The sequence below is a fragment of the Zonotrichia albicollis genome, chromosome Z (genome assembly GCF_047830755.1).
Source record: "Zonotrichia albicollis isolate bZonAlb1 chromosome Z, bZonAlb1.hap1, whole genome shotgun sequence".
Taxonomy (NCBI): Eukaryota; Metazoa; Chordata; class Aves; order Passeriformes; family Passerellidae; genus Zonotrichia; species Zonotrichia albicollis.
This window is the reverse complement of record NC_133860.1, coordinates 71,879,090-71,894,351: the sequence shown is the minus strand read 5'-3', so window position 1 is coordinate 71,894,351 and position 15,262 is coordinate 71,879,090. Positions and strand designations below refer to the sequence as shown.

The window sequence follows — 15,262 nt, the reverse complement described above, 5'->3', positions numbered from 1 at the left end:
TTTTTCAAATTACTCAGTTTTGGGTCTTAATTTCAGAAAATATTGTGGGGAAAATTAAGAGTGAAGGAGATAGTCCTTATCATTTATTTACAGCTTCATTCTGCTTTTAGGAATACCATCAAGAAAAAAGCTTAAGAATCAGGGATACATTAAAAAATTATGTCGTGGGAAAGGAAGGAGGAAATCAAGCTGGACAGGAAGAGGAACATTCTTTGCAGTCAGATACACTGACAAAGTTTTCAGGACACAAAGCTTCTGTTGATTAAAACTTGTAAAACCATATAAGGTTAGGGATAAAGTGTTTTATTGTGAGAAACAGCAGATCTACACATTCCAGTTAATTTTTGATAGGAGTTCTACCTGCAGGTTTGGGGTTTTTTTCTGAAAGCTTTCATGCAAGGAGCAGCTATGCAATTCAGGAGTTTTGAGTATGTAGTAAAAACAGTGTATATATTCAAAAGTAAAAGATTGCTTCTGCAGGATTGAATAGGCATTGAAAAACTTTTTTTCCAGGTAGCACTCATTTGGCTGTATATGTTGGCCTTGAGTCTTTCTTGGATTTAGACATTGTTTTACCCTTTAAAATTACTTTCAATGTTGCCTGCAGGTAAATCTTTTATTCTGAAACAATTACTGTTCCAGATAAAAGTATTTGTGATCAAACAGTGATTCCACCCTTCCAATGTAATGCTGTGGGAGCAGTGCAATAAGCAAGTGCTGAATGCACACATTAGTTTTGATTACAGTGATTATGTCCATCTAAGCTACACACAGTAGAATGCCGTTTACATCTCTGATTTAAAGTTCTTTAAGGTGAATTGTGAACTGAACCAACTAGAAAAATTGTAAGCTGCTTTCTTGTAGCAGGATTTGTGTTCAAGCAGTATTTGGCAGTCTTGCAACCAAACTGTTACTTGCAAAGATTTTTCTTTTACCTGGTACAATTTTTCATTTCATGATTTTGTGTTACTATTCTGAACAAAAGTTAACAACAAACTGCACAGAGTAAATCCATTCTCCTCCCATGGCATATTTTAAATCAGTGCTGTGATTGCAAACTGAACAAATTATGAACACTTTTAACCTTGCTTCCAAATTTCTCAGGTAGATCTGAGAGCCTGTGCCAAAAATATTTTTAACAGGATCTGTTTCTTAATCATGGGTGTTGTTATATTATATACATATCCAGGATTATTATATCTACCTGACTCACTAAATCTCTAGGCTTTTCAACCCACTGTCTTCAAACAGATTTTTTACCATTGTAAATTGGGATTTACAGGAAGAACCCATGCAGAATATCTGAAGCGAAACACTCTGAAACTTAGCAGACGTTACTCTAATGGTGTTGGATGTAAACATAAGGGAGGAAAGAAAATTGGGAACTTTTCAGTGTAAATGTAGACTGCCTCCTTGGCACACACAGGAATCAGTTGAAGTCAGCAGGTGTATCAATATTGGGTCTTTCAACCTTGCTGAAGGACAAGCTGTTTACTCACCGGCTTGTTGCAGATCTGTAAGTGGTAAGAAGACTTTTATGCTCATTATTCAACAAGCTTTTCTTCTCTGATATGTTCTGAAATATTTGGTTTCTAAACAAAGAAGCATAGCTTTAAGATTGGTTCATTTTGCAGATCTGCAGTGCACTAAGCCCATAGTCTTGTGAGAGGCCGAAGGGATCAGGAAAGAAAGACACAAGCAAATGCCTGGATTAGCATTTTATAAAAGGAGAAGTAAAAGTAGTTAGGTGTAATTTCAGATAATTACTATTTCTTATTTTACATGAAATAGTAGTAATCAGAAGGGCAGTGGAGACATCTTTAAATGGTGAGTGTTGAAGGTCTGGCTTATCCCAGTGGCTGGGCTGGCTCCTCAGGAGAGAGTGTGATGCAGATTTGTATGTGAGTATTGGGATTCCAACACTACATTTAACTTGTTTCAGATTAGCATACCTGTGCTGTCAGTGACACTTCTGAAGAAAACCAAAACTGCCCTTCTTGTGCCAAATGCTCTGATCATAGCAACAGTGACAGATAGGGTAAGTACTGGTAGAGGACAAGGTATTTCAGTGAGAAAATAAAGAATAGAATGTCTGTTTGCCACATGGTCTCTGTAATCATTCATTCCCTGTTTTCCAAGAGCTCATAGCACCAAAGGAACTGGAAAAGCTGAGTCAGGAAGTGCATGCAGAGAGGGTTACCTTCTTTGTTAGCAGCTCTGTCAGTGTTCTTCCATTTACTTGTATCTCTTACCTAACCAGTCGTACTTTAGACACACAAAAACCTGTTGCTTACAGTGGTATTCAGGAATTGTACTTGCATCAATCAGTAGAAAATATGATTATCCTATGAGCAGCTTCAGAAACAATGCATTTTCATTGCACAAATATTCTGTGGGTGCAGGAGACAGTACATAAAAGCAAGTTTGGGGTTTTGTTTGTTTGGAGTTTTTTTAAGGGTTAGGTAAAACATAGCATGAAAAGCATTTTAAAAGAAAGAACAGATCTGGATTATGCTCTTGTTCCCGCAGCAGAACATGGTAACTTTTATATGCCTGTTCTGTGTTTTGTGATAAACATCAAGTCGAAGGCTTAGAAAGGACCACAGGTTTTTGCTGCCATACTTTGTTACTTGATCACCAGCAAAATCGCCTGTCAAGTTTTATTTAGATAAGAGGAAAACTGTATGTCTTTTGCAAACAGTCTTGGAACTTTTATTTTGCAGTACATGTTTGTCTCACTACTCTCCAGGGATACCACCTACAAGCTATTAAAATCTATCTGTACACATCTTGACGTAAGTAGTAGTGGCAGTGAAGATGGTATGTAGTTTGTGTTCATTATTCCTGCTATCTTGCTGTGAAATGGTACTTTCTGCTTGTGTTGCTTGTTGACAGTGCTACTTTTTTTCAGGATACAAGCATGGGCAACAGTCCAAATCCCTCTTCTGCAGAAAACAGCTTCAGGGCTGATCGCCCTAGAACTCTGCCCCTGGTAAATGGCTTAGAAGTTTGTTCTTTTGTGGCGTGGCATCTTTCATTGCAAGTACTATTTATAATAGTATAAGAAAGCAAACTGCAGAAAATCATGACATCTGTTTCTAAAATTTTCATGAGTCTTTAAGCTGGAAAACAGTTGGACTAATTACCATAATTATCTGTGACGTGCAGTTTATATACATGCGTACACTTTGGATTTATTCAAGGTCTGTATGTTCTCCATATCTCTGTCTAGCAGTCAGATTTCACTGTACTGACATAAAGTCTGTCATGGACAGTTTTTGCAGTGTTTCTAGTAGCAAACCTTCCTCTGTAAAACAATTACTTATCTGCAAGAACTCTGAAGCTGCATGTGATAACCAGAGTCTTAAGTCTATGGACTTGCCCTAAACTTCAAAGCTTGTCTAACTTAACAGTCTTTCTTAGAGACAAGGCAGGAGATGAAGCTTGAGTTCTGGTGCTCTTATGGAGCTTATTTTTTAGTTTGATCTCAACATGTTGATGTCAGAGATTGTTCCTGGTTAAACAGTTCTCAAGTTTGGATCTTTGGTTCAGATTCTAGAGGAAATTAGATTGTTTTGATTTAGAATAGGGATAAGCCTTTTTGTGATTTGTTCTACCTATCAGGATTTCACTGAAGATTATTCTGATCTGGATGGAATAGTGCAGCAGCGAAGACAAGAGATGGAAGAGTCCAGCAGCACAGGCTCACAGACACCAGAGCTGGAGTGCTTCCAAGGTGAGTGGGATCATGGAGCTCCAAGAGAAGGAGAATGGACTAGCTCTCAGTTTTGCTTCTGTATCCCCTTCTGATGTGGAATCTAGATTTGTTTGGTCGTGGAGAATTATGTGCATTTTCAGATCTCCCTCAAGGCCCCAGTATCTGCATTTCTGTTATTATGGCCCTCTGCAATCCAGACTCAGGCAATGACTTTGTCATCAGTAGATCTAAATTGTTGCTGCTTGTTCCAGTTGCTTAGCCATGTGAGCAGAGATAGAATATAGGAGCCCTTCATGCTTTAAAACACGAAAGAAAAACAAACAATCAAAACCCATTTTAAAGTAGTTCAAGTCACAGTGCAACTTCTGATCTATACAAATAACAGTTTGTACTATGGTCACTTTTGGCCACCAAGGTTATTTTTGGCATTTTTGGTGGGGTTTTTTAAACACTCATTTTATTCTTTGCTGCTATTAAGATATTTGAAGATACCATCCAAAGTTGTTCTTTCTTTTCCACACTCTTTGTAATCTCTTGTCTCTTCACCTAACTAGCAGCTGTTCTTCATAACTCATACTTCATAACTTCATGAGTACAGCAGTACTTGTTTTGTGTAGCTCATGCGGAATGTTGTTGTGAAAACCTAGAGTATTCTCTTATACAATTAATATATATTAAGATATTAATATGTTGTTATGCTGTTAGTACTCTGGTTTCCATCTTGACTGTAATTTGTATAAGAAACTGCTGAAAGATACTGTCATTTTTTTAGCAGTTCTCTGTCATGTCATTTTGTATTAACTCCTTTTTGCTCTGTGTTTTTGTTCAGCCAAATAATTTGGAGTTATTTGCTTTCATTGGTATTTTACATTTTCAGTGCATCTGTATTTAATTGTGTGGTGCTGTTCATTAAATTGTGGCATCATCACATGCCACAGAGTGCTTCTAAATAATTTTTTAACTTGCTGCCTTACTTCCTGATGGCTAGTAACTACTTCAAGCCATTTCTTTTTCCACAAATGAAAACCAATATCCAAGCAAAGAACCATCCTAGGAAAAGGAGTTCAAAGTAGGGGTGAAAGGTAGCACGTCTGTCACTCATGGTTGTTTTTTGTGCATCATTAGAGCAAGTCCAGGTAAACAGGTAGAGCATAGAACTGAGCGTGATTAGATTTTTCTGTTCCATTTCTTTCAAGATACCACTGGCATTTTTAAAGACAGTCCAGACAGGAAGTTTTAATGTCCTTTTTAAAGTAACAATGCACTATCCTCATTTGGTGTTGCTATTAAAGTAATTTGGAATCATTACTCTAGCAAATTCAGGCCTTTTGAGAGATTACTTTTGTGACTATAGTCCTCTGCCTGGAAATTCAATGGTAGCTTTCAAGATTTTCATGGGTTGCTACCTTTTAAAAGATCTGGAATAGAAATGCAACATACATTTATATTATCTTCTTTCAACCCAAATGCTTCTTTTTATTTTGTGTTGATGTGGAACTAGTACATAAACTGTTTCAAGGATACTAAACCAACTTCTACTTTTTACCCAAAAGTACAGAAATGCACCTTTTAAAATTTTCCTCTTTCTCTATTTCTTGACCAAAATAAGCTATCAGCAATTTCACCTCTATTAACATTCTTTCTTTTGACAGATTATCACGTTGTTGAAACGGAGACTCATTTGAAAGTTTCCAAGCCTGAGGCCAAGTCTGTTCGTTCAGATGCACATAGTAAACGTGGTCCTGATGGAAAAGCCCGAAACAGTCCTCGAAATGGTAAGAATTCAAGGACAGATCTGCAGCTGGAATAACTTGAGATAAGTTTGCAAAGTACATCAGTTCACATAACATGCAAGAGCTCTTTCTTGCTTCTCCCTCTACATTATCTGTTGCATTCTTCAAAACACTGTTTATATTCTGTGGTCTGCTCTGCTCAAAGTAAGACTTGGTTCTTTCCCTTGCAGGCCACTCTGAAGCCTTCAGGTTCCTCCACAAAGTGAAGTCCCAGAAGCTCTTATCTCTGAACCATGTACTTGTATTTTATGCAATTCTGTAAGTTAGCAATAACAAGATTGTCAAAAACTAGGATTTTCTTATGTTTACAGGATTGATATAATGTAAGCATGATTGATATAATCTAAGCTTTACTTGAGAAAAGGAAATTATTGGGAATTGTGGCTTTTATACTTCCCAGAAATGTGTATATACATACGTACATACATGTACATATATCTATAAAAGCCTGCTGCATCAGGCTTATACTTAACTGGCCATTTACTTTTAAAAGCAAAGAGTCTTTCGATTCAGAAAATTTTAAAAGTGTTTAGGTACTTGCAGAGGTTCCTTTTGCATGTCATTTAGCAAACACATACTCAGGTTTGAGATTTTCATAACTGTCTGAATGCCATTGATGCTATTCCTGAGATGTTTCTAAGAACAATACCTTTATTATTGAACATGTTCAAGTAATAATTTAAATGGCTTTTAACAACGAATTTGTCAGGTGCTGCTAAAGTTTCCTTAACTGATACACTTTATTTTTCTCTCTTACAGTGTTTGTGTTTTAATACTTTCTACCTTCTACATGAGATATAAAATCAGTGTCCTGGAGGAACGCCTTATGTCCATGACAGCCTTTGATTCACATATTAAGGAGTAAGATAAACTCTGGAAAAATATTGGGGATTTAAATCTTTTTCCAGAGCAGTGATTCCATGAAAAAGGTGTAACTTCTGTCTTCAGTCTTAGTGTCATTTGATTAGTATATTAGAAACATACTTTATGCTCTTTGAGCTAATACATGTGTTTTGCTTGTATAAAGCTTTGTGTTGTCTATATACCATTTAGAAACTGATATCCTGTCTTTCTGAAATAAAAAACCCCACAATAGAAAAACAAACCAAAGCAAAATCCAAACACACCAAGGGATAGGTGTCTGTGTATTTGAAGAGGAAATAGGGAAAGGGACCATAGTTACATAAATAGTTCCTTTCTGTAGCTGAAGTCATGGCTGTCATCTGCCCCTGCAGTTTTCTTGAATTTTTTTTTTTGTCTCCATGTTGCATAAATGGGAATATGCAAACATTAAATGGAGCAGCAGTGCAGAGGTATGTGGTTTTTTTCCAGAATAGTTTGCCTCTATAAGCTGTATGGGCTCCCTGCTCTTGTCTTTGGAAGTTAAATTGGATACTGCTGAGAATACTAATCAGTTTATTGATTTTGCATGAACTTTTCTCCCCTTCTTATAACAGATTTTTTTCCCTGAGCTGCTCTGAAAAATATGGCTTTGAAAGTCATTTATAAACTCAGTGCAAAACCTGCAGCCACATGCAACATGAGTGGAAATGATGGCTGCTGGAAAAGCACCATGTGGAAAAGAGAAGGGAAAAATAAAATTCAAGAAAGGGCTGACTCAGGCATGGTGGAACTGTTTATAAATTGGTTCAAATTTAGCAAGCTCTTACATAAGTGTGCTTTTAAATTCAGCTTTCTTTGATTACCCATCCATGACAAAACAGGTCACTCTGACATTGCACTTGTGGTCATATCAAACAATGACTGTGCTGTTTATGATCCAACTGGTCTCAGCTGTCATCTGTGGATTTGTATACATGTGTCAGAAGACAGAGCCAGGTTCTTCATTAAAAAAGGGATAGAAGGAAATTATGCTCTATCTATGCAGCCTTGCATTTACATTTTACCATTTTATAATCCAAGAAGTGGGGTAAACCTGTCCCACATGTTAAGCAATGTCAAAAGCCTTTTTTCTCACTTCTGGCATATTTTTTTTAGCAGGATACTCTATCCCTCTTCAGAAACACTAACGTAAGGCAGTCCTGATTTTGTTGCTCTGATCCCAAACAGTACAAGATACAGGAAGGAAGATCTAATGTGCACTTCTGAAGTGTCAAGGGCTTGGGCTTTCCAATTTCCTCCAAGTCACAGGATGTGGAACTTACAGAACTCTTGAGGGGAGATAGCTCAAAAGAGTTCTATCCAGACTTTTGGAGAATGAGATTTCTGAAAACTAGTACAGTTTACAATTTTGGCACTGCTGCCATCTACATCTGTGTCCAGTTCTGTTTTCCTCATTTTTTGAGTCTGTCACACTTAACTTTTTCATTCTATTTGACAGGCATCAAGTGCACCAAGATTTGGGATCTCACCTGCAAATTAATGCTGATGCCCTTTGTGATGAGTTAACTGCTAATCTTAGAAAATTGGAAAAGGTAACATTGTATGATATAATGCAAATGCTGATAGACCCATCAGGTTCTTGCTGTATTTCTATGATCTTGTATCTTGAAAAGTGTTGAGTTACCCCAAATTTGATACCAAAAGGTGGCATGTTTTCCTGGACAAAGGACTAGTTTTCAGACTATAAATTAACCCTAATATAAACATTGGTATGTGTAAAAGCTTTGCCTTGAACCGAAGCTTATTACCAGGCCAGGTGTCCCTGAGGCAGACACTTCAGGGTGATTATTGCATTATGTAGTGATCTCAACTGGTTTTTTCTTTTTTTTTTTTTTAGTCTATCAGGGCTAAGGATTTTTAAATCAACCTTTATTGGTATTTGATTAATTTTTCTGTTTGGGGCTTTTTTGGAGTTTTGTTTAAGAAAAGTGGTGCTTGCTTACATATGCAGTCAACTTCTTCACACAGAGTGGCTGAGATCTGCTTGTTTTATTCCAGTAACAGCAATGCTGCTGCACCTGTTGTGCAGTTCCCTGTACCTGACTCTTGCTTTTTACCATTTTCTAATTGGAAAACTAAACATATTTGGTGACTTAAATTGGAAGTCTATGCAAAACAAGTGGGTGTGCAGACCTTATTTCCTTATTTGGTGTTTTTCCCCTTTCTAAAACACTTTATCAGAGACTCCACTGCTCTCGTGGCTGTGCCCTGGCGTGGGTCTGCTGGATGCTGTTGGAATGGTTGTGCCCAGCACAGGGCAGCCCCTGGCCCTGGCACACTGCTGCTGCCCCTGCAGACCTTGCCCCACCTGCCCCCAAACCTTGACAAATGCACCCAGTACAGGTGGGTGAAATGCTGCGTGTTGGGTACACATATGCAGGCAGAACATGACAAAAGCACTAGTGGAACAAAACCAAAAGTTACTTGAATTCCTTCGTGCTTAAATCACACGGGATATTTTTGCCTCTGTTTCTAAAACTGAGTCTGTGCCAAAGTCTTTCAATGCCTTTTTTCCCCCAAACCAATTTTTTCAAATAGCATAAAGCTAAGAATATAAAATATCACTGTTTACATGTATGGCATAGGTTTTAGAAATAGTGCCAAAAATGAGTTTTTTCCCCCACATCGTCACTCTCTTGGCTATAGAAATATAGAGTAATGCTGGCTTAACCCCTCTGTATTTTCTGGACAATAACAGCGTGAATACAAAGGAAAAATGCTCTGGCAACCAGATGGTTACCAGATACAGTCTTCTGCCAAATTAGGTCATTTAAGAGGTTACTGCTTTCTGGTTGTCTGGGACAGGCTGGCAAGTTGGTGCATAGGAGACCTCATTTCAGTGGGAAGCCAGCCAGCCCTCTGCAACAAGGCTAGGCACTGTCCCACTCCCTTATATAGTCTCTGCTTGGAGACAGTAATGGACAGCTGGATGGTTCGGTCATTCAGCTGTTCCCAGAGAAGTGACCTTCTGTCCTGAACTAGAGTCTTAAGTGGTGTGCATTTTTTGTTTAGTGTCTTGCTTTCTTTATTTCATGTCTACAGGATTGGAGCCTTAAAGACTTACCTTTATCTGCCAGATATTCAGGGTGATGAGGTGCTCTGCATACAAGCTAAATCAGAATTGCCTGTAGCTGCATATTGCCACATCCTGTTCTAATCTAGATGAGCAGTGGTTAGAAATCTGACAGCTTTTTGTTCTCTGAGCAAAGTTGCTGCAGTTGTTTACCAGTTTCATATGCCTTAGTGAAAAGTGGCTGCAGCAGCAATGGTAGCATACATGTTCTAGTATAACTTGTCATCTCTTCCCTTACTTTCCCTGTGACCACAGCACTGTAAACTGGAGCACTGAGATTATCTAGATTAAAAACTAAAAATTACTCTGCAGTTAAAAATTGGTTAGTGCACGAATATGTAGCAATGATTTTTTCTGTGCGACCTTGTGATTTTTACAAGTTCTGCTTCATACTTGGAGTCAAGGAGCTGCCATTGTCTAGCAGAATTCTGCTAACTTGGCTTTTAATTGCATTTTGCAGTTTGTTAAAATGCAGCGTGTCTGTCAAAGGATAAAGCATTAAATTGTGGGAGGGAAAATGTGGCCTAATATTACTCATTCCCTTACACTAACACTAACTTACCAAGCTAAAAGGAAATTCCTGTTTACATGTTAAGCAACTCTCATAAAATTAGGTGCTTCATAGTGTTTCCCTTTCCTCAAAACATCCTTCTTGAGAAAGGTGTGCATCTGGGATGGAAATCATGATGTAGGACTGAAAAGTGGTATCTTTGAACAGGAAGTACAGTGGCTCCTCAAATTAAAGCCTGAAAGTAGTTGTGACTAAATCTGTTACCAGTGCCAGCGAGTTACTAAGATACTGAGATACTGAGAATGTGTGTGTCTGGGGATGTGACCCACTCTATTCCGTCCTCTGCTTTTAAGGACAAGGAGATGAAAAGTGGGTAAATAGGCTGTGTAAAAATAGATCTGTTCAAATTATTCTGGAGGATGCAACTGGCTGACAATACTTTCATTGCAGCTAAAGGAAGATAGTCCACAATCAGTTCACTGAATCTGGTAAATGGGACTTGTCTGCTAATGGTTACAAGACTGTACTTTACTGTGCATGTATCATGGCTGAAGCTGTTAAAAAACTATTTGAATTATCCATTTAGCCATAGAGCTATGACTTGGAAGTTTGAGGCTTTTACTGGATTTTGATCAAGGTGAAAATAATTCATTTTCTTGTCCCATTGCTTTCTAGCTCTGATATTTATTTCTGTCTTATGACTAATGGTGGAGACAATCTATAGGAGAAAATTTCAGAGGATATTCATTATATGAAACTTGCTGGTTGATTGTCTAGGTGTTACATTTGATGCACTTTTATTACACTTACAATAAGCGAAGCATTTAACAGGAATACCAGAGGTATGAAAAGGTGTGACAGAATTAACATGCAGACAGAATATATTGAAGAGTATGTCTTGATATTTTTTTTTTTAATTTAACATGCAGTGTAACACTTCTTGCCTCACAACTCTTTCCCTCTTTTTTTCTAAGATACAGAGCAACTTACAAAAACTACTTGAAGATGGTGAATGAAACATCAGTGTTCTTGGACTGCTTCAGACCTCATTCTTCTGTCTTGACAAACTGTTCCAAAGGAGCTCTGCTGGCCAGAGTTCAAGCTTCTTTATTTTCAGTCCAAGCCAAGCTTAAACTACTGCAAAGCTCATGTCATAATGCAAAAAAGTCAGTTGATTCTTCAGCATGTATCTATATATTTTGCAAACATACGGTTTGGTCTAGATGTATCTATATTTTAAAAATGTGGGGATTTTTCTTTCTCTGTTGTGTGTGAATTAATGGATTTTATAGCTTGCGTGATTTTAGAGTTGCTTTCACCAGTGCAAAACCTCGTGCATATCCTTTTACCTCAACATTTACTTTATGCCTATTGTCATACAAGTATATACATGAAGAATGTCAGTCATGATTCATGTACTGAAGTGTTGTGTGAATGAGCAGGTATCTGTTTTAGCTATGATTATGGATTGGTGCTGTGCTCTTCATTTTTACTTACTTCTCTGCACCCTGACGAAAACAGATGCCTCTGTGTTTGGGTATGAATGTTTGAGGTCTGCTCAGTTCTCCAGCGCTGTAAAAAGGCTCAAGTCCGCTTTTTGTGACACTGTATCACCACTGAAGGTAAGGTCTGTTTCTACTGGGCATTTAGGTTCCATTGAAGTCAAGCCTGAAATCTGTATGGACTTGCCAATTTGCAATCAAGTTGTTTATGAATAGCAATATGGGTGTGACACACCTGCATAACTTGGAAAAACTGCTTGTTTTCTGTCCACTCATGTGGTGTCTGTCCTTTAAGTTAATCAGTGTGAAGATCCTCAGTCAGCTTTCCTTGGAGTTCATGGGGTTTTGGTTGGCTGAGCAAGTGCAATTTGTAGTCCAATAAATGGAAATCTGGTCTTGGCATGTGACTCCAGGGACTGGATATTTCCACGTAATGAGAACAGGCAAATTAATGGTGCAGCAATACAAACAATCAGTAGAGTGAATGAAAAAATGGACACCTGCTTCATTGTATCACATACTGGTTTTTTCCAGAGTGCCTAAGATGGGGATTTTTAGCTTTCTGATTCACCAAGCAGGCTCATTAGTTTTTAAAAAGCAATATTTAGGATAATAACTACTATCTGTGAAGTAACAGTATTGTTTATAATATGCTATGCATTTTATAACCATTTCTGTGAAATGTACCTACTTTGTTTAAATAAACTTTTTTAAAACCAGTGACTCAGTACTATAATTTGGATGAACCCAAGTCCATCCATCAGTTTTAGTCAAATGTGATGTTCATGAGGCTTAAATCTCGTGGTACAGTTTATACAAAACCCAGCACTCAGCACAAGGGGTTAGGAACTGCATCCTGCTTCAGTCCTTCCTCTGATTCCACTGTGTGTGACTTCTTTCTGGATCTCAATGACAACAGTAAGAGCAAATTCGGCCCCCAGAGTTTTGGGGACATGTTAATAGTTTTCTCAAGTTCCTCAGGTTTCTCAAGTTTCCTCCTTGGAGGATATTGGATGGGTGTCAGAATGCCGAGGCAGGTTTGAGGGCTCTGAGGGCTCTAACATGCCTGCCTGGCTCAAGATTCCACATGAGTACAGTATGTAAGAAATTATTGAGTTTTGACTGTTCTCCCTATTGAAATACCTGCTTTTGCTTCCTCAGCTATTGTGACTTTATTGGAAAACTCAGCTTCGCAAGAAAAATGTTGAAAAAAGTTTGGGTTTTTTCCATTTTTCCCCCTACTTTCCACTACCGTTGCACAGCTTATGTAATGTTTTGGACTCTCACCTCGTCCTCTACCTTCTCTTCTTCCCTCTTTTTAATTCTGTATCAGAAGTCTGTGGTTGAAAAATTGATGCCATGAGTCACTTTTATCAAAGGAACTACAAGAAGACTTGGTTTTTTCCAGCAGCTGAACTGAGTTAGCCTTTTACTTACCTTACATTGTCAAGTCTGTGCTTTTCTACAGGAGAACAGGGAGAGAGATAATATTTGATAGGTGCCTTAAGTGAACCAGGCAGGCTAAGGCCTTATCATTAGCCATATGGAACACAATAATTACTGTATGGAATCAGCAATCAGAGGTGGGTGTGTGCCCTTTAGCCTGCAGCAGCAGCATGCCGGGGGAGGCGAGTCTGCACAAAGGTGAAACAGCGTCCTTCTAACGCAGGAAAGCGAGCTGTGCTGCAGAGTGAGGATTGGATTGTGACAATTGAGTCACAGCAGCCACATGAGCGCAGTGGCACAGTTCTGTGTGACCCCTGCCTGCCCCCTGTGCTGCCCTCACTCCCCCTTTCCCTAGAGGGAGCAGGAGGAGGGCTCAGGATGTCACACTCGTGGGGCACCAGGGCGGGGGGGGCAGCATGCAGTGTTCAGGCACCCCAGGGAGCCCTGCAAGGCCCTGCATGGAGAAAGCTTAGGAGGGAGTGGAGTGATTTAAATCCTGTGATTTAGGCTTTTAGGCTTGGGACGGAGGGGGTTTGCCCCGGTGTTGGGGAGGGAAGTACTAGCAGCAGGGATAAGCAAGGAAAAGCTGCTTCCCCCAAGGCTGGGAGCCTGTTAAGGAGCAAGGAGACTTATTCCAGTATCTGTGGTAGGCAGTGCATACAAAGGCAGTGAGGAGGGGTTTTGCCTTTTGGCAAAAGTGCAAAGTTGCAGGAGTAGATGGGAAAGATGTGACTTTAGGGAAGTCAAAACTGCAGACAAAATTCTTAACACATTCTCTTAGTAACAATCATTCATAATTTGCTGCATAGACTGCATAGAAATCTGCTTTTAAAAGACGATTTTAAAATTTCTTGTGTGTTTGTTTCTCCAGCTTTGTCTACCTTTTGACCTTGACAGCACAGAGGCTGAAAACAAGAAGACAAACAGACAAAAAAAAAAGAAGACAAACAAACAAGAAAAACAGCTGAGTTCTACCAGCCGTGCAGGACTAGTGAGTGCTAGTGCCAGGTTCTGGGAAGATGCTTTGAGTTGAAGGTGGAAGGCAAGAGGGACACATCACTTGTGTTTTCTCTAGTTGGTTAGTGAAAAACATAATGAGGATTTGTAATGGCTATTTGGATTGAGGGGTTGTTGAGTTAGTTTTCTGTCAAGGTATCAAGGAATGAAGTTTATGGTTCTGTTGGTGTGAAGGATGCAGCTGGCACTCTATGATCAGCTGAAAGCCTCCCCTCTCAACAGTAGTAGGTCCCATTAGCATTTGCAGGAAAGACAAACAGTTTTGCCTGTGTTTTTGTCTGAGTATGTCTGAATTTAATATTACTAATTTCTTGCATGTGAACCTTTGTACAGGTGTGTGGTAATGCTTTCTGCTTCCTGCTACATCTGCACTTTCATTTCCATGTTTCCACCTCATATTCAGTTGACAAATGATAAAGAAATATCCAGGTTGCTGATATATATAGCCTTTGCAGGCTATTGCTCAGCTGGTTCAGGCTATTGCAAGTGAGGTGTTATTCCCAAATACATAGGAGATTTTGCATTTACAGAGCAGGGGTGACATGCAGTAATGATAAGAAAAAGCTGGCTGTTTAGACAGAAAACTGAGCAAACAGTGACACTGAGCAAACAGTTCTTTTTGTGTAAAGTGCCTGTGTGTATGCTTCTATAAACAACAGAGGAATAATGTCATTTGAAAGGATTTTACCAGCACCTGTTTTTCAGTTTCCCTGGTGAGACTATCTGAGTCTGACAGGCAAATTTGCTCAAGAGGGAAAATTGACTCATCTCATTTGACGCTTCTAGGTTTATGGTTTGAACCCAGTGGACCGTTCTGCTAAACATGGTTCCATGTAATGAGACTTTACAAAAGGGATGGTTTTTTTGCCTTCTTGGGTTTTAAAATCAGCGTAGTATCATTTTATGAATGTAGAGCTTCATAATATCCTGTTTTTCACTGAACAGCCACAAAAATGTATGTCAGTAAATTTCATTTAAATGTGTCTAAAGTTACTCCCTGTTTATCACAAGCCAGCCTGGATTTTAACAAAAAATCAGTCAAATGCAAACAATAAGGAAATGTACAATCTACAGTAAATCCACAACACATGTGAGAGTTTATTCCCTGAGCTTCATGGAATGTTGTCATGCCTGTCACTAATCCTGTCCTGTCACTTACACTGTTGTTGTTTCAGACCTTCTGGTCTTCTTCCTGGTGCCACGTACTTACCCTCAAGTTTCCATTTAGTCAAACTGGCCAGTGAGACTATGCCTACTCATCTTGGATTAAATCTCAAATTATTTGGGTGACAAAGCCTA

At 38.8% G+C, this 15,262-nt stretch overlaps 1 protein-coding gene across 5 annotated transcripts in view; it reads left to right on the top strand.

Moving 5' to 3' along the window:
• GRAMD2B (GRAM domain containing 2B) overlaps positions 1-12,227 on the top strand; it is a 42,332-nt gene extending 30,105 nt beyond the window's left edge. The window contains exons 6-15 of one of the 5 annotated variants that reach the window (XM_074532220.1): positions 1,943-2,038; positions 2,724-2,795; positions 2,912-2,992; positions 3,625-3,736; positions 5,371-5,493; positions 5,682-5,769; positions 6,271-6,372; positions 7,853-7,946; positions 8,596-8,757; positions 10,979-12,227. In XM_074532220.1, coding sequence (XP_074388321.1) covers positions 1,943-2,038; positions 2,724-2,795; positions 2,912-2,992; positions 3,625-3,736; positions 5,371-5,493; positions 5,682-5,769; positions 6,271-6,372; positions 7,853-7,946; positions 8,596-8,739 — 912 coding nt within the window. In that variant the 3' untranslated portion in view covers positions 8,740-8,757; positions 10,979-12,227. Of the gene's footprint in view, positions 1-1,942; positions 2,039-2,723; positions 2,796-2,911; positions 2,993-3,624; positions 3,737-5,370; positions 5,494-5,681; positions 5,770-6,270; positions 6,373-7,852; positions 7,947-8,595; positions 8,758-10,972 lie in introns of all 5 variants that reach the window. The other 4 variants (XM_074532219.1, XM_074532222.1, XM_074532223.1 and 1 more) reach the window with 4 other exon arrangements.
• Positions 12,228-15,262: the final 3,035 nt, after the last annotated feature.